Below are 19,085 nucleotides of genomic sequence, written 5' to 3' on the forward strand. Positions count from 1 at the left end.
ACATTATTTTTTGAGAGAAAAATGACGCAAAGTGAATATATATGATTATAATTTAATCAATCAACAAATATAACGTGCTTATTTATTGCCATTTAAAGATATACATAACAAGTGTATTCCTTAAAGTTGTGTTTTTTTAATTATTATGTGTATTTTTGAAATTATTACTGCCATGTATGTTTTATTGCTAACAAATGTATTTACTTGGAGATATTCTAACATATGTTGCATTTCAAATTTTAAATAAAACTCAATTTAATTTAAATTAAAAAAAAGTTCGATCCAATATGATACAACCAGCCTCAAAGATCTAAATATTTTTTTTAAAATTTGACCCAACATATTAAAGATCAAATTCGGTCTTATTAAAGTCCGGGATTTTTAAGTTCCATTAAAATCGGCACAGATGAAAAAATGGGGTTGGGGGTTGTAAGTTGAAAAATAAAGAAAGGGGAGGGGGGGGGCAGTTATAAAGGAGTGGGGTTGGTTAAAAAGAGGGCAGTTGTTTTTGTGTTTCAACTTTGAAATTTACCCCCCACCATTACATCTATTATCCTTCCTGATCCCATTCCCATCTTATTGTTTCAAAACCCTGTCTGTCTCTTTCTTCATTTTCTTTCTTCTTTCTGGAACCACCACACCCTACAAACACACAAATCTTTACACCATTTTAACTTCTTTTTTCAAGTATACAATTGTTTGCCCCTTCAGCCCCCCATCCACTGATTACAAATTCTTCTACTTTACAACTAAAGGTACCACTTTTTCATTCGTTTCCATTCTTGCATCTTCTTTTCATTTTATCTTTCTTAGTATTATTTGACTTTATGATCCATTTTTCTTCTTTATTTTCATTTGATTACCAAGAAAATGTTAGGAGGATAAGGAATAACATTGATGACCCTTTTTAATTTAAAGATGTTATCTTTCTTTAATGTTTTTAAATATTTTGTTTGTTGGTCCTTTATTGACTAGAATGAGAGCCTTTCTTTTGATGATTTGTAACAAATTATAGTGGAATGGGGTTATGCTATTGTTTCTTTAGTATAGAGTTATAACTGACTTCAATTTTATGTATACATGTTTATATGATTCAGTCTGAATTATCAAGTTTTTGTCTTTTTTCGAGTTACTAGAATTTTGAACTTAATGGAGTCGGGAACTGGGATCGAATTAGTGGATGAGAGTGTTGTTGTAGATAAAGCTATTGTAGGAGATTCGGTTTTGGGTATTAAGAAAGAGGAGGGTGAAGAAGTTCTGTGTGCTCAAGGAGATGTTGAAAATGTCAGAAATGCTGTAGAAGGGCTTGATTTGTCATCTGGGACTGTTTTAGAAAGTAAAATGTCGAATCTTGGTGAGGCTAGTGGGGTTAATTCGAAAAACAGCAAAACTTCCAAGAGGCCTACATTGAATAAAGCAGCTACCATGACTCGTAAGGAAAAGCCAAGCCTGACCCAGAGTCGATCTTTTCCTGCTAAAGGAATTCGTGCTAGTGCTATAAGCAAAAGTGTGGATGCTTACCCGACACAATCCAGTGCCAAACATTCTGGAGCAAGTAGGTTGAAAGGTGAGGCCCGGGTAGCAAATGGAACAGCTGCTTCAGTTTCTCGGCGAGCATCTACTGGAGTGAGCACAAAGGGAGTAGGAAAAACTGCTGTTTCAGCATCTATCCGGCAAAGTACTTCAGCAGCTTTGCCAAGTGTGCGTCAGTCTGTGGTATAATTTTACATTTGTGGTCTTTTATAAATTTCCTATTTAAGGAAAAATAAATTTTCGGTCATTATGTGCCTGTTTTGCTGTTTCATGTCAGTCCCAAAAGCCTGTTTCCACAAATGGAACTGGAACATGCCCTCCACCTGAAGGCTTCTCGTAAGTGGCATCATGACTACATATATCGGTCAACTTTGATTTTATGTATCTCATTGGCACTTTGATGAACTGACAGATGCAAAGTGCATCCTATTTGTTATACACTTGCACTTATAGCTGATTGTTGTTTATTTCTGTTCATAAATGCAGATCAGCTGATCAACCTCAGAAATCTAATAAAGCGACAGTGTCATCCACTGAGGAAGATGGCCGTTCTACTAACTCATCGTACTATTTTCTCTCTAATGTTCACCTCAAGAGCTTGTGGCTCATGTTTTCAGGCAATGGTACTTTTGACTACCACCACACTGATATGTTGTGTTTTCTTGTATTATTGTTAGGAACGTTGCTGCAGGTCATAGCAGAAGCAGTGGTCTTGGATTTTCCTCTAGGCTGGAAGAACGCGCAGAAAAGCGAAGAGAGGTAGATTATAACCAGTGGTGCATTTAATTTACCTTTTTCAATGACATATAAAACAGATCAGTTACTTTCCTTTTTCTTTCCCAGTTCTTTTCAAAGATAGAAGAGAAGATACATGCAAAGGAAGAGGAAAAAAGCAACATGCAAGAAAAATCGAAGGTACTTGGACCAACATTTAATTATCAAAGTTCATGCTCCTAATGCACAATTTTAACTGTTTTATTTGTGGCATTGTTTATGTTTAAATGCTACACATGGTGCTTCCGGTTCATTGCAGGAAAGCCAAGAGGCGGAGATAAAGACATTAAGGAAGAGTTTGAAATTTAAAGCTGCACCAATGCCAAGTTTTTATAAAGAACCTCCTCCTAAAGTTGAGTTAAAGAAGGTGATCTGCCACACTCTTGATACTATTGCTACTTGTCCATCATTATATATATTTCTTTCCGCCTCTTTGCAAATTAAGTAGTTGTGATCAATCATTCATGAACAGTTAAATCTTCTGTTGATATTGGGCGACCTTATTCCTAAGCTATCACCTGCATACATCATAAAGAAAAAAAAACTTACGTTAGAGTATTGAACTTTGCGTTGTTGGATTCTGAGATAAATTTTGAAGTTCCTAATGCTTGCAGCTTGTATAAACAAATTATATGTTGGGTTTTTCTTGGGATGATTCTAAGATAAATATAATTATTCCTTGTACTTGTATAAATATTTTCAAATATTATGATCATTAAGATTTTATGAATTCCAATTTTCTTGTCCAAGATTTACTTCCTTGACTTTCGTAAGCGTTCTCTCTTGAATCTACTTTTCCTATCCACTTACTCTTCGTCTCAAACTCTCACACAGCATTACTTTTTGGTGTCCCCTTCTGTAATAGATGCCAACAACACGTGCAAAATCTCCAAAGCTTGGAAGAAGGAAAAGCTCCGGTGGTGTAGCGAGCAACTCCTTGGAAGGGGGATCAGGCGTTAGCCCTCGTTTAAGCAGAGAAGATAACAAGTCAATAAAGAGAACAACTCGCAAATCCTTGTCTAATGTTCACTCACGGGAATCTGTTTCTGCTAAAACTGAAAGAGAGCACGGAAAGATGAAACAAAAGGCAACAGTAGCAGAAGGTAAAGTTGAGAAAGCCAGCGCAAATACAAAGGAAGAAAGCAAAATCCAATCTTTGAACCCCCCTGATCTTGAAGATTTAATAGATGGTGAATCTAAGAATATATCTATCCAGGATGATGAACTGCTTGTAAATGCGGCCAATCCTCCTGCCCAAGACAATGAAATGATTGTGAATTCAGCCAGTCCAGAGGTTTTGCACGCCTAGCTTGCTTCCAGAGTCTCAACTCTCAATACATAATTTTGATCACTTAAAAAATTGTAGTTAACAGGTCTTTATTGTTTTGTGGTTTCTTTGGAAAAATATTTACCAGTTCCTATCTTATATTCTATGTATATCATGTTTTTTTTCTTGTCCAAATTTGGAAGATTTGAAATGTGGCAAGCTTCATTGTATAATATATTACTGTTGGTTTTTAGCTTCGATAAATCTAGATTTTGTGGATGTTGGCTTAATTGAATATGCTTCATCCTCTTCTTTTTTTTCTTTTAGCAAGGAGCGAAAAATTTAATACTTGTGACCTTGTTACGAGGCAGAGGTGGCAAAGTGCATGACCTGAGCCAACAAAGGGTTGGTGCACTGGTTGAGCCCTTGTCCCTTTGCGGGAGTTCAAGAGTTCGACTCGTGGTGATTGGTGTTTGCTGTGTGTCAGAAAAAAAAAGTGCGCTTGGTGTTTGCTGTGTGCCAGAAAAAAAAAGTGCGCGACATGATTTGTATGATTCAAATTTCGAACATGTCATGGACACTTGTTGATTAATTCAAAAATATCCTCACGATAATTTTCTTCAAGTGCTGATACCACATTAAACAAAACTTTAATTTGTAACTTGTATCATGGGAAAAAGTGAAAACGAAGACGACCTGAAATTTGAAACTGCAACCAGTAGGTACAGGAAGAAGGGATTTAAAGGGCTTGTTACATCAACATATAATTTTCTGATTCCAAACAGAGTTTTGGGATTAGATTTGGGGTATAGGAAACAAGTACGTAATTTATTTCGTCCATACCAAAATGTGTTTAGAACCAAATTGAAACTGGATATTACCTTGTAGTAACATATTCATCTCAAATCTAAAACCTACGCCAAATTGATATTGCTTTACAGCATCGGCATGCTCTTTTTATTGTTCTAGCTTTCTCCCTTGACGTTTTGGCAATTAGCGTGTTCTTAACTTCTTTATAAGGGTTGGATAGTTTATAATCATTATGTTCAGCCCAAAAATAAGGAGAAAGGAGACTAAACATCGGTTGTTGGATTATAAGTTTATGCAAAACATGGATGGCCCGGCATGTAGGCTTAGTTACCTACTTGCATTATCAAACGGAAGGATTACTTCACCCTCTGTTAACTTGTTTTCAGGAGCATTGCAGGATTACTTGCATTATCAAACGGAAGAAATTAAGAATTGTAATCGGAGGCACCGACATTGCAGGTAGCAAGGAGCATGGGTGAATAAATCAAAGAATAAAACATTATCAGTTGCGTCTCAGTGTGCTCGGTTGTTAGTCAAATTTGCAGGCTTTTAAACATTTGCACTAGGCTGAATAATGTGACCAAAAGCGGCTCTTAAACTTCTTTCTGACTAATTATACCTTTCTTCTTCTTCCATCAACTGCACACGTGCTTCATCTTTTAACTGTATCACTAATCATATCTTATTTCTCTTTTTGTAGTATATCCTTTTTGCATTGCTTTTGTATCGGTTTTTATACATTCTGTTCTGTTAAGAAGATTAAAAAATAAAGTGTTGGTAGGCCCATTCTAGGACTTGTCTAAGTGCGTATGTTAATATGGGCAGGCCTGGCCCAATCTACCTGGCACTAATTAGCCTTTTCACTTCAAAGTGGCCCATTACATTTGGAGTGATATATGTTTGGAGAAAGAACATATGCTCAACGTCAGATTGTGATCCCCACAACATTATTATTTTTCACAACAATTTATATTGAAGTCCACTAGTCAATCCCCTCCCAGCTGTTGAAGTTCATCAATCATTCATCTAATCATCAACAAAGAACATGTAAAAAAAACTAGAAATAATACAGTCCATTCCTCCATCCCTTTCTTCAAAGCTAATTCATCTTCTCTTTTTTACTTCAATTAGAATTAACAAGTATGTGTGACACTGATATTCTTTTTTACCTTTAACAATACACTACTACTACTGCTCTATATGCATCTACCTACTTTTCTTCAAAGCTAAAATATAAGTGGCGCCTTCTGAGTGATACCATCTACCCACCTGCCTTCTTATTTACCAAAGACACTACACCAGCAACACAATAATAAAAATACAATATTAAAAAAAGACCAAGCAGGCGGTCACCGGCCATTTCCATGTCTCCAAACACAAGAATATAAGGGTAACACCAAGAACATAAAGAATAGTGTAACTAGTGTTATTTTGACTCACGGGCTATCGATGCACAAATATAATAGTGTTAAAAACAAAACCAAAAAAAAAAACTAGAAAGAACACACAACTGCCAGATACAGAGTAACAAAACATGTTCTTCGAGGATTTTTATATTTGTGCATACACAGAAGAAGTGGCAAAAAAGAGAAACAAAAACAAACATAAATACAACAAAAAAATGATGAGTAATTACAGTATTTATAACCAAAGAAACTTATATCTTTTGAGGGTTCACTTCAATGCAAGCAAATCCTTTCCCTTTATTTTTTACTCATGCACCAGGATCATCCTAAAAACTGCAATATCATTCAGAGGAAACACTAAGCCAAACAGAGGCAGTAGTGTACTTCATACACATGAACATTAGAATGCTGATGAATATAATTACCTTACTGCATTGCGGTGTTTGGTTATTCCTTGTTTTATAATTTCCGTAAGTGTGAATTTTCAGTGGCAGCTATTGAAATAAGAATCATGTCCAAATACCCCAAGCATACTACATGTTACTTCCATCAACTTGCCTGTCGTTAGCAAAAACAATAAAATACTGACGTTAGACAGTTTGGCAGGAATAAATTATTACTCACAAGATTGCTATTTTATATAATATACTGTATGATCAGGCAATTATCATTTTATTAAACAAAACTGCTTAAAAGTCAGTGAGCCGCTAGGCGTTGAACCAGCGTGCTATAATTTACTATTCTGAGGAAACATAAAACAAACATTGCACACACCAAAAGAAAGACTTTGCACAATCATATTCAGCAATCAAAAGAAATTAAGAATCGCTACTGGCTTACAACACAGAAACAGAGAACTGTTAAGACTCAGGTAAAAGAATGTGAAGTACCAAATTTCAAGGGGATTAAACCTCTATGTTCTATATGTTCTTTCAGTTTCAGTCTAAGAAATAAAAAAAAAACTAATTAAGTAAAGAGAACAAATACCATGAACTAATGCAATTTCAAGCGGTGGAACAAAGATTCAACAAGTCAACAAGCAAATTCAAATAAAACGCAATAAGATAAATATGATAAGACTTGTGAAGAAAGATCGCAAAATAAGCCACTGGAAAAATAGGCGGTTTATTAGGGTTTAATTTTACATGCATGAGAGGAAAAATGGATCATAACTGAACTAAATGGATTAGCCATCTGGCCCATATTTAACCTAGAAAAACTAAAATGCATGGGCTATATGCAAAGAACTTCTAACTAGCACACTTAATAGAGTAGAATTATCAGGACCCTCGCCAATCCCTAACTGTGACTTAACCAAAGCCATTTATTCAATGTTACACATCATTAAGCAGCATGGAAATGGTCCAATCCATATATCCTTATGGATAACAAACCACAAAGTCAAAAGTAAAAGGAACTATAATACAATGATTAATGGAAAAATATGCTACCTAACACATATAAAGCGTGGTTTTCCAGAGCATAAAACAACATTTGCGATGAGGCAAGACTTGATTGGCTTGTGGTAAATAAAACGAATAAGCATAAAAATTAATGATAAAAATTAAGCATACAAAAGAAAGATAAGACAGCCAGCCAAAGCCAATGTCCATTTTGCAAATTTATATTAAAAGCAAAAAGAAGGAATGATATGCACTGTGCACAACTTAAAATAATTTCAGTTGACCCATCACCACCACTACCAATATCAATCAACATCACATTTGCTGCAATCCAGCTATAGCTTGTAAATAACATCACCTACAGTACACATAATTCACCGGGATAACAAGATTTCGCGCAAATAACTACTCCTTAAAAAGAGCAATTCCCTCAATTTCCACCAGGAACAGAACCTTAATTCTACTTATTAACACACAGTTTGTAAAACTCATACTAATTCACATAATCGATCCATATCAATCATCACGTTAATAATTTACACATCGAATATATCAGTTAGATTACTATTTACTAAAACTCTAGCATGTAAAATCAAGCCACATTTATGTAAAACGAAAACAGAATTCCAAACTAAAGAAACAAACCTCTTCTGGGTATGGCAGCAACTTTACTCACGGCAGGAACAACTTTCTTAGCCGGTTTCGTCTCCTCCACAACCGGAAACAAAACTCCATCAATCCCCTGAACCGAAATCCTCCCATCAATATAGATATCCGGATCAAACAAATATGCAGAACCCTCCCCTTGTCCAAACTTAACCGACCCATCCGCCTCCTCAGCAACAACCTTATGAGGCAATCTCAGAGTATCGTAATTCACCTTCCCAAATCTCCGTACAGAATTATACATACTCTCCTCTGTCTGATACTCCGGTATCAAATGATAATACATTATCTGTTCCGGAGCACCAGGCTCACTCAACTGATCAGTAGTCAATTTCGCCATCGCCTCATCATTCGGAGCCAACACAGTTAAAACATACCCTTCCGAAACTAATCTCCCCATTTCGGAAGCTAACGAAGTCAAATTGACTAAAATATCCGCCATTTCATTATAACCACCATAATGTAGTAGTGTTTGAATAAAATCCTTTACCTGACTCTCGCCGTCGAAATGATGCTTAGCTCCACCAGGTCCCGGAGCAGGCGCTGGAGCAATCGAAGGTCCCGGCGCCAACGCATCGTAAATCGGTAAAACCGGTGGAGCTCCAACAGGAACCGGAACCGGTTTCTTCAACCGGTTAGTTCTCGGGTCAACTTCCGGAGCCCCTTCGGGTAAAACCGCGGAAATGGATCTCAAACTTCTCCTAGCATTAAAATCCTCTTGCACAGATCTCGGAATCAAAAGCCTCTCAATTCCATGAATAACCCCATCGGGTCGGGTCACATCTTCGGGTCGGGTCACTTGAGCCTCACCGACAAAAAACTCATTCTTCAATCCCAAACTCAAATCCAAATGCGTATCTTCCTCTTCACAAAGCGTCTTATGCTGAACCGGCCAATGCACCGAGTTGACTCGGTTGGGCACCATATGAAACAACAAAAGCTTCTGTAACGACTTCAAATTTCTCGGTTCAAGTAAAAACCGTTTAAACTCCGGGTCAATATTCCGCTCCAACGCCTCATTTCGCGGCGCAAATATCGTGATATTATGCTTCGTAACGGCCTTTTCGAGGGTTTGTAAAAGAAGCGCCTTTTCAACTAACTCGGACAACTCAGTGTATCGCGAGTCGAGTAGAGCAACAAGGACCGAGTTGGAGTTGATTTGAGTGGGAAATGTAGAGAATGTGAGAGAGAGATGGGAGAGAAAGAGAAGGAGAGAGAGAGAAGCGCCATAGATCTGAGAATCCATGGCGCAAAGTGAGATGAAGAGATGAAGAGTTGAAGATGGAGAAGAACAATTACTAGTGTTTTGATATACTTTATTGCTGCTTTTTTTATGGTTCTCTATCTAGAAATGGAGGGGTTTGTAGTAAGTTTCTCTCTCTACTTGACATGTGAATAATAATAAATTGAGTCCAACAAACTAGTCCCTGCTTGTGGTGTTGTGTAGATGTATATATGCCTGACGTTAATGTATGAAAAATTGGGTAACGGTTACGGGATGTAAATAGGATGTGATCTTTAAGGTAAATTTATCTTAAAATAATGGAAGTTCGTTGACATAAATTTTGAAGGGTTTTTTTGAAAATTATTTAAGTTTTAAATTATTTTTATAAAAAAATTATATTTTTATAAGTAAAAGTAATAATTTTTTTTATAAAAAAATGTTCTTTTTTTGTAACCCGATTCAATACAATTTCGACGATTTTCCTTAATTCCATACAATCTTAAATATAACTAAAAAATCTCAATACAATTAGTAGCATATTGTACTAAAAACAAATTATGTCTTATAAAAGTAAAATTATACAAACATTTTTCATTTAAAACAGATAAATGGTTCAGTTAATATTTAATTAAAAAGAATAATCATATTATTATTCAAAATAATTGATTATTCAAATTAATTAATCATTAATCCTATTTTTAAATAATTATTTAGAAAAAGTCTAAATTAAAAATAATTTTTCGATAATTTTTGAAAATTAAATAAAGGTAAAACAAATTATTTATTTAAATTTATTAATTATTTTGATAATTAATCGGTTTATACTTTTCCAAATATTTACAAAAGATAGGTAAATCCCAAATAAAATTAGTATTTTTTAAATTTTTTAAATTTAAAAGTATTATTTTATTTTTTTACAGATCATGAATTATAATATAAAAAAACTCTGATTTTTTGAAAAATTTTGAAAGAATATGCTGACAAAACATAGGTAAATATCTAAACTATCAAGTTTTTTGAAATCTAGTGTTGAATTAGACATTAATTCCCACACATCACAAATTGTATTGAAGTTGAGAGAGCTCTCCGAAATATGTTTAAATACTAAATGGACAAGTAATAATGTATAAGGTACGAGTGCGATGACTCAAAATTAATCTCTTAAAAAAAATTGGGAAAATGATTGAAATTCTCTGTCTGACAAAGAACTTGTGTAGCATTATACATGAAGACACTTGTATAATCATTTATTTGGAAAATTTGTTTTGTACTAGCTTTCTTATTTATTTATCTGAATTTATATAGTGTTCAAATTTGTGTGCCTGTATCGAGTGAAAAATAATTTTTTAAAAGAAAATTCAGAACTTTGCAAATTATTTATTTTTTCGCTTGTGTATTAACAATTTGCAGGCATGAATGTATCGAATATTGACTTAGATAAATGTATAAATTTTTGTTAATTTATAATTCTTTACCAATTTAGGATTAAATAAAACGTGTAACTATTTTTTTGTTGTAATTCAAAATTCAGTGATAATTAATTTAATAGAATTATATTCAATATCTTATGAATTAATTACTTTGATAGCTATTTAATACTAGAAAGCAGAAATCCTCCAGTGCAAATCCTGCCTCTTAACTAATATGCGAGCTTTAGCACACAACTCATTTCAAAATTCACCATGGATTTAAATTTTCTCAACAACTATATATGTGTTAATATAATTGTGAAATTCGGATATATTGGTTTATCAAAAATTAAGAATAAAGAAAAGGTAATCGAAAAACACTCTCTGTCCAATAATTAGGGGTGATTATTGGGCGGATTGCGCCGGTTAGAGGGATAAAATCACCCAAATCCAATATATTGATTTTTCAATTCTTGCAATATTAAGAGTAATCGTAACTCTTAGTTCAAGGGCCGGCTTGGAAGCAAGCTATCCGTTGTTTGGGCAGTTTCCGTTTAAGGTTTAAATCGTTAATAAAAATATGTGCATGTATGTAATAGCTAAAAAATTTAATATATTGATAAATTATCAATTAAACAAGTTAATTATGTAATAATTTGAATCTTTTAAAAGTAATATTTAACGTTCAAGCATACTTAACGTAATATGGATTCAATAACTTATAAATATCAATAATGCATGTAATATATGTATTTTCAAAATATTTTATTAAAATATTTTAATATATTTGGGTGATTTGGATATAAGGGACGGTATAAAAGACAAATTCAAACTAAATCGTTATTTTCGGGTTTTGAAATTATAACTGATTCAAACCGTTACAAAATCATAAAATTTTGATTTTTACAATTGTAACGGTTAATTTTGACAGTTATAAAATTTTTTGCTCACCCCGCCAATAGTTGGAGAATTAGACACAATATAATATGAGTTTGATGTTTACTTGCATTCGGTGGGTAGTGTTTGTTTTATAAGAATTGTGAATAAAAACAAGAGAGAAGAGTAGAGGGAAATTGAGAGTGTGGTTTTGGTATTTACTAAAGTAGAAAGAGCAATAGTAGACTAGTCGTGGTAGTTAAGGCGTTGTTTGGGGGGCAGATTTTAGGGTAAGTTTAGATTTGGACAGGCTGTGTATGTTGGGGCGTGTCGGCTGCCTAAACTTGAGCGTCTCCCTATCGGCTTGGCTTTTGTCCATCTTTCCAGCCAAACGCGGTTTTATACCTGGACTTCATTTAATATATATTTACTGTGGAATATATGAATGTGTGTTGTTTGCGTATTAACAACTACAAAAAGGAGACTTGATTCCGATGATTATCGAGCTCAGCCCTTTTTATGAACGTAATTCTTTGTTTTTTTACCCTGTAAAGTGTAAAGTTTTGTCCCTGCCTTCTCATAATATATTTATTATTTATAGGTTAAAGTTTAATCACGTTGCCATACTATCAACTTGCTCTAATTTTCTGAACTTACTCAAGTGCCGCTGCATTCTTTCTTCAGAAACCATGCAAATCTCTTTAGAGCAAAGCAGTACTTAGTATTTTTATTAACACTTCATTAAAATTATGAAATATTATTAGAGTGTTAAGTGAGTTTGTACGAGATATCAACTCGGGTTGTTAAAGTTGATATTCCATAAAATAAAACGTTAATTTCATTTGAGATCCAAACAATTAATAAATAATTAATCTCTACTACACTTATTTTTTAAGGTTTTATGTTAAGTTTGCGAAGTTAACATATAGGGGTGTTAATTATTGAAATTTTTTATGGAAAAAAAATGTCAAAATTAATGTAAAAGAGAAACAATAATAAAAATAATATTTTTTATTATGTGGTAAAATTATTCCTCTTCAAGGATGTCCAATCATCAGAGATGCTCTTAGCTATTCCATCGTCTAAAGTGCTTAGGACACATCATTGTAAACTACTACCTATGTCCCACTGGTTTGTATATAATATCAAATCCAACAGCAGCTCCCTTATATTAGAGCATCTCCAACCGTTTCTTAGTTCATTTCCTAAATTTAATATAAAATATTGAATTTTAATAACTTAAGACATCAATAGATATTGCCAACTTCAACAACATTCCCTATATTCATTCCTTATACAATATTTAATCATTAAAAAGTAACATTATTACATAAAGTGAAGAAAGAGAAAGTGTTTCTTTCAAATATATATTATAAAATAAAAGTTAGAATAGAAGAGATGTTAGCTAAAGATAAGGAATGAGAAGAAACTCTTAATGGATGTTAGTGATTTAAGGAATTACTAGGATACTGTTGGAGTAGTTTTTTCTCCATATTCCTTATATTTGACTTTGAGACTCCAAATAGTTAAGGTGTTGAAGTTGATCTGAGTTCTTAAGTTCAATTATGAGAGCATCTCCCAACAGCTTCTTAGAGCAACTCCATAGAGTCCTAACATGTTCCTTAAAAATATTATTATAAAAATGAATACTAGTGTTTTAGAATTTTTAATTGTATGTCAACTCCAACAACATTCTTTATAAATGTATCCTAGTAATATTTTAATATTATATTTAAACTCTAGTTATGCATTTGACATGGAGAAGGAGAGATAAGTGATTTTTTTATTATTAAAATGAAGGTAAGGAATCACTAATGGTTACTTATAAATAATACATGAATGGAGGATGCTAACTTTTTAAGAAAATACTAGGATGTTGTTGGAGCTCTATTTTATATAAGATTCCTTAAATTTTAGTTTAGGATCTTGAATATCTAACTTATTGGAGTTGCTCTTAGTTTGTTCCCTAAATCTAATATAAAATATTGGATCCAAATAACTAAGACAAATATCTATTCTCATCTCCAACAACATTCCCTATATTCATTCCTTATATAATATTTTATCATTAAAATGCATCATTATTTCAAAAAGTGAGGAAAGTAAGTGCCTCTTTCTAACATATATATTATAAAATAAGAGTTAGAAGATGAGAGATTAGTTAAAAATAAGGAATGTGAAAAAGATCTTAGTGGATCTTAATGATTTAAGGAATCACTAGGATATTGTTGGAGTGATTTTTTTCTCCATTTTCCTTATATTGTAATTTAAGACTCCAAATAACTAAGTTATTAGAGTTGCTCTAAGGATGTTTGACAAAAAATAACACTCCAAGACATGACCTTCATTCGTCATTTTTAAGGAACTTCTGGTGCTCCCTTATAACACTTTTAGCAATAAAAAATTCATTTCTCCTTCTCTTTCTCCCACTTTTTGTCCATATCTTTTCAAATTTATTAATATAATAATAATAAGGAAGGAGTATAGGGATCATTGTTGGAGTTAAAATACAAAATCATATCCTAAATTACTAAGAGAAAATATTTTATATTATTTATAAAGAAGTTACTATCATTGTTGGACTTGCTGGGCACGGAGGACAAGGCAGCATTAAAAAATTGAAAAGTAAAAGTCATGTATATTATTCAATTATTGAAAGCAATGATCATACACTAGTTTAAACAAAATTTTAGATTACTCTTTTTTGCCTCCATTTTACTATTACAAACATACTGCTACAAATAAAATAAAAATCTGCCCACTTTATACAAATATTTCATCACTTTCTAAAAAGTAAAACTGATAGAACCAATCTTTCAAACCACAAAAAAAATGCCAACTGACTTCTTGCTTCCAGATTTAAATGAAGAACCAATTCCAGATTTAAATTAAGTTCCAGCCACTACCACTACTTCGGGTCCTGCAAAACGAAAGAGATTGACAAATTTAAAAAATGATCAAATTGTTCAAATGCTAATTTTGAATTACAACAATGAGAAGCTTGAGAAAAAGAATGATCAACAAAATTTCCTCTAAATGTGAAGTGACCCGGCTAGTAATTTCAAATATATGGAAAGTAATTATGGAAGCAATCAAGAATGGTGACCATTCGGATGTGAAGAGAAAACACAAAGGTGGCAACCAGATTAAAGTTTTTGACTTACAAAAGGTAAGTTCAATTCCTTTATGCTTATGAACCAATATTCGGACACTTGATTGTCAACTAAATGCACCCAAATTCACGGTCCATAAATTTATTCAAAGGGGAAAAATAAAATTGCATTCAAATGCTTTGAAATCTTATTTAACATCTCAAAATACGAAAGTAAGGGTGATGTTTGTTTTAAGACATATCGAGTGCTCAACACTCCATACAAGCCCAACATATATAAACATGTATTTTATGGTTCACATAGATGAGAAGTGGTTTTACATGACAAGAGCATCACAAAAATACTACCTATTGTCAAGTGACCGGAACCACATAGAACTTCTAAATCTAAGAGACTTATAACAAAGGTTATGTTTATGAGTGCGATTGTAAGGCCTGGGTATGACGAAAATGGTGTTTGTATATTTGAAGGGAAAATATGTATCTTTTCTTTAACTATTGAGGAGCCGGAGGTGAGAACAAGGGGTGTCATAGAAGTGAAATCCATAGAAAGTATCACCAAAATTGTGATAAAACAATGTTTAATAAAAAAGATTATTCCGGCTATTAAAGCTAAATGGCCCTCCAACTTTAACAAATGTATAGTCATCCAACAAGATAACGCTAGACCTCATATTAGTGACAATGACCAAGATTTTATCAAGGTTGCACAAAATGGTGAATTTCATATTACATTGGCTAATCAACCACCTAATAGTCCGGATCTCAATATCAACGATTTAGGTTTTCTTAGAATAATTCAAGGACTACAACACGAGAAGGCACCTAAAACGGTTACTTAATTAGTTGATGCCGTGAAGCAAGCTTATGAAAAAGTTAGTCCTTCTACTTTAAATTATGTATGGTTGTCACTTATGAATTGTATGACAGAGACACTAAAACATGGTGGTAATAACAATTACAAGCTTCCACACATGGGGAAAAAAACTTCAATGAATGGGATTACTACCTACTCAAATATGTGCTTCACTATACATAGTGGAAAAAGTATTGAATGAGACAACCGACAATGATGCATAATGAAGCCCTCTTATGGCAGTGAGGCACCAATTGTTTCTAAATCTGTTTTCTAGTCATGTACTCCTATGTAATGCAATAGTATATGATAGGGAAACAGAAATTATGTAAACTATTGTACCTTATATAAATTGGCAACTGTTTATCCAATAGCAGTAGTACTTTTGCTGCTTTCAGGTTTACGTAAGTTGGAAACTGATTCTCCTCAACATTTGCCGCAGTAGCCGCTTTCTCAGCAGCAACTCTTGCTTTCTGATGGTAAAAGCCAAAGCAGATAGTATAAGTAGCATGTATCATGACTTCAAATTAGGCGTTGTTTAAGCATTTTTCAAATTACATGAGCTTTGAAGAAGTAAACATACCAAACTAATAGGTAAAAATACGATAATGAAAGTTTAAAACAATAATCTCATTTAATCACTCCAATAACTTGCAAACTCACCTCACATTACTAAATAAAATAGATGGGCAGTTGAAGCACATCTCACATAATACTAACTACAGATTTCCCAAACATAAACCAGAGTTATCATCTGAATTAACCTAATGCAATACTTCAAGCATGCTCATCCAATACATTCACGATGTATGAATAGAAAAACAGAGGCCATACATACGTTCCAATTAGTCGCAAGTCAATAACATCACATAATAACTTTCATACATACAATCAAAATAATGGACCAAAATGAAAGCAAATATTACTAGTAAATGAAAATTTTGTCAAAATCTAAACAACAATCTAAACAATTTTTGTACAAAAACTAAACAAATTAGCGCTGATTTAATTGATTGTTCGATTAACTAACACTTTGATTTTATATGTAGCTATACAAAATATCTCAGATTTTCTTTTACCTAGATGAAACATCAAAATTTTGATTGCTAAAATCAGCCTTCACTTGAAAAATTAAGGAAGAAAAATATGGAGTTCACCACTTGGATCATCGAATTTGGAATCTTCAATTCCAACTTCTTCACTATTGACTTGCCTGAATCCTTTTGTAATACATATTTCTTCGTAAAATATCTTTTTTAATTTGAAATTCAAGAGTATCTTCAACAACTTGATGTAACAGAGATGGGCAATCAGAATCGAAGTCAAATACAGTGATCGATTCCTCGACTAATTGAGATTTAGGGGAACATTTGATAAATTTAACAATAAAAAAAATGGAGACAATAGAGATACATGTTCAGACTCTGAAGTAACAGAAGGAGCTGAATCATGTACTCATTCAGATTTCATTAGGTAATTGATGGTAAGGAGGAAAAGAAGTCAAGAAAAGGAATACGAGAGTTTTAGGGTTCTTGGTTAAAAAGATTGGGGCAAAGACGACTGAGTAATGATGATTGACTGAGATATGTTCAGAATATAATGTTATGTAATCTATTTTTATATTACTTAAAAGTTTACTATTTTTAGTAATGTATAATAATGATTGGGAAACCGGAAATAGTAAGTGTATACTATTGAACGAGATAGAGGGAGTATAACTTTATGTATCCAAGTTTGGTTATCGAAATCAATAAAAAATTGTTACAGTAGTAGAGATTTTAGATATTTTAAGAAAAAATAAGGATTTGACTTCTCATGCGTGTGAGTTCTTATATTCATGTATATACACATCATCTCCCGTTTTTCATTAAAACTAATTGAAATAAATGTGTATCTGTTATAATGTGATATAATAATGATTGTCAAAGTTTATCAAGAAGTCTCATAAATCTTATCGAGGAAGTCTCTCAAAACTTATCGAGGAAGACTTGCACAGCTTCTTAGAGAAGAAACTTAGTAAGGAAGAATTGTAAAGCTTATTAAGGAAAACTTACGATACTTAGATAGCTTCCCTAGTAAGAGTTGTCAATCAACCTCCGTAAATTGGACCTTCAGTTATTGAAATCAGATATACTGAATTATATTAAAATACAATTCTCTCTTCAACTTTTATTCTCTCTATATGTGCAATTATTAAGTTATTCAGAATCAAGTAATTCAATATTCACAACACGTTATTTATAAACGTTATCAACACGAGTCTCTGCCCGAGCAAACTTTATTTACGAAGGAGGTATTGTCCAAGTAAGCTCTATTCACGAAGGAGGTATTACCCGAATAAGTTTCATTTAATAAAAGAGGTACATTTTAAATTTAATTATTTGATTCCAACTATTATCGTTATATATTTATATTACTGTTTAAATGCTATAAAGATAGATCTGTCGTCAAGTATTACCCAAAAGTTTTTTGGCTGGCTATGCCGTCGTAACTTTTGTATTAATCGTATCATATATGTTATTATTTAAAAATAATTATTTAAATATATTTGTAAAGCATTATATCATGTTTTAATATTTTTACATTCAGAATGGCAAATTTTTCAAAATTAGAGTTTGTTGCATTAGATGTGTTTGAGGATAATTATTTGTCTAAGGTGTTCGATTCAGAATTACATCTTAGTGCTAACGGGCTAAAAGACACCATAGAATCAGGAAAGACCCCAACTGTTGAACAAAATGTCAAAACTATTATTTTTCTTAGACACCGCATTCATGAAAATTTGAAATTTGAATATCTAACTGTGATTTGGACCAATCTCAAAGATAGGTTTGATCACCAAAAACTTATTCATTTTCCCCATGCCCATTATGACTGTATAAATATAAGGTTGCGAAATTTTAAATCTGTCGCTGAATATAATTCTGTCTTGTTCAAAATAAGCTCAAAACTAATTTTGTGTGATGAAAATATTACTGATACTGACATGATAGAAGAAACCCTTTCAACCTTTCATCCTAATACAATGATTCTGGCACAACAATACAGGGAGCGCAATTTTTGGAAGTATAGCGAGCTGATATCTCTTATTCTTGTCGCTGAAAAGAATAATGAGTTATTACTGAAAAATCATCATATATGTCCCACAGGCTCTTCCCAGTTACCTGAAGTACATAACACGTCATTCCAGAAGAATGGGCGTGGGAAAGGGCATAGAGGAGGACGAGGTTACAGACGAAACCGTGGGCATGAAAACTTTCGAGGACGGTTTCAAAATCATTATAACTATAGCAACTTGAAGTGGCAGTGTGATGGTTACAACAATTCTGACCACCAGAAGTGGCAACATGGAGTGCCAAATAAAAGGAAGAAAGCATAAGAAGAAGATAATAGGGATATATGTCTCAGATGTGGGGCACATGGGCACTGACGATGTACTTGTCGTACACCGGGATATCTAGTTGACCTCTACGAGGCAAATAAAAAGAATAACGGAAAAAGGGTGGAAACGGATTTCGCTCGTCATAATCTAAGTGAAGAACCAAATAGCAAGACCTAAAATGAACTAGACACTGGTGATAACCTTTATTATGATTTAGATAACTGTATTTCATTTGTATTTCTTTGATGTTATGATTTAGACGTGCTTGTTTTAATATTTTGTTTTCATGTACTTGTGTTATGAATGTTGTTTGTATAATAAAATTGTTGTTCACTTATATATACACAACATAAATATGGCGAATAT

General features: G+C 33.0%; 2 protein-coding genes across 3 annotated transcripts; one reads left to right on the forward strand and one right to left on the reverse strand.

Moving 5' to 3' along the window:
• The first annotated feature begins 567 nt into the window (after nt 1–567).
• LOC141690158 (uncharacterized) lies at nt 568–3,864 on the forward strand. 2 transcript variants are annotated; one of them, XM_074494819.1, is made up of 8 exons: nt 568–755; nt 1,130–1,716; nt 1,811–1,869; nt 2,020–2,097; nt 2,211–2,292; nt 2,377–2,448; nt 2,567–2,674; nt 3,173–3,864. In XM_074494819.1, the coding sequence occupies exons 2-8, from the start codon at nt 1,150–1,152 to the stop codon at nt 3,614–3,616; spliced, it is 1,410 nt and encodes a 469-aa protein (XP_074350920.1). In that variant the 5' UTR covers nt 568–755; nt 1,130–1,149; the 3' UTR covers nt 3,617–3,864. The 2 variants fall into 2 exon arrangements, with proteins under 2 accessions (XP_074350920.1, XP_074350919.1); XM_074494818.1 differs by having other exon boundaries at nt 1,137–1,716.
• A 2,038-nt stretch (nt 3,865–5,902) lies between these two features.
• LOC141689194 (fasciclin-like arabinogalactan protein 17) lies at nt 5,903–9,281 on the reverse strand. Its single transcript, XM_074493381.1, has 3 exons — nt 7,839–9,281; nt 6,216–6,348; nt 5,903–6,123 (listed from the first exon to the last, which is right to left on the reverse strand). The coding sequence occupies exons 1-2, from the start codon at nt 9,103–9,105 to the stop codon at nt 6,275–6,277; spliced, it is 1,341 nt and encodes a 446-aa protein (XP_074349482.1). The 5' UTR covers nt 9,106–9,281; the 3' UTR covers nt 5,903–6,123; nt 6,216–6,274.
• Nucleotides 9,282–19,085: the final 9,804 nt, after the last annotated feature.

Source organism: Apium graveolens, chromosome 10 (genome assembly GCF_009905375.1).
Source record: "Apium graveolens cultivar Ventura chromosome 10, ASM990537v1, whole genome shotgun sequence".
NCBI lineage: Eukaryota > Viridiplantae > Streptophyta > Magnoliopsida > Apiales > Apiaceae > Apium > Apium graveolens.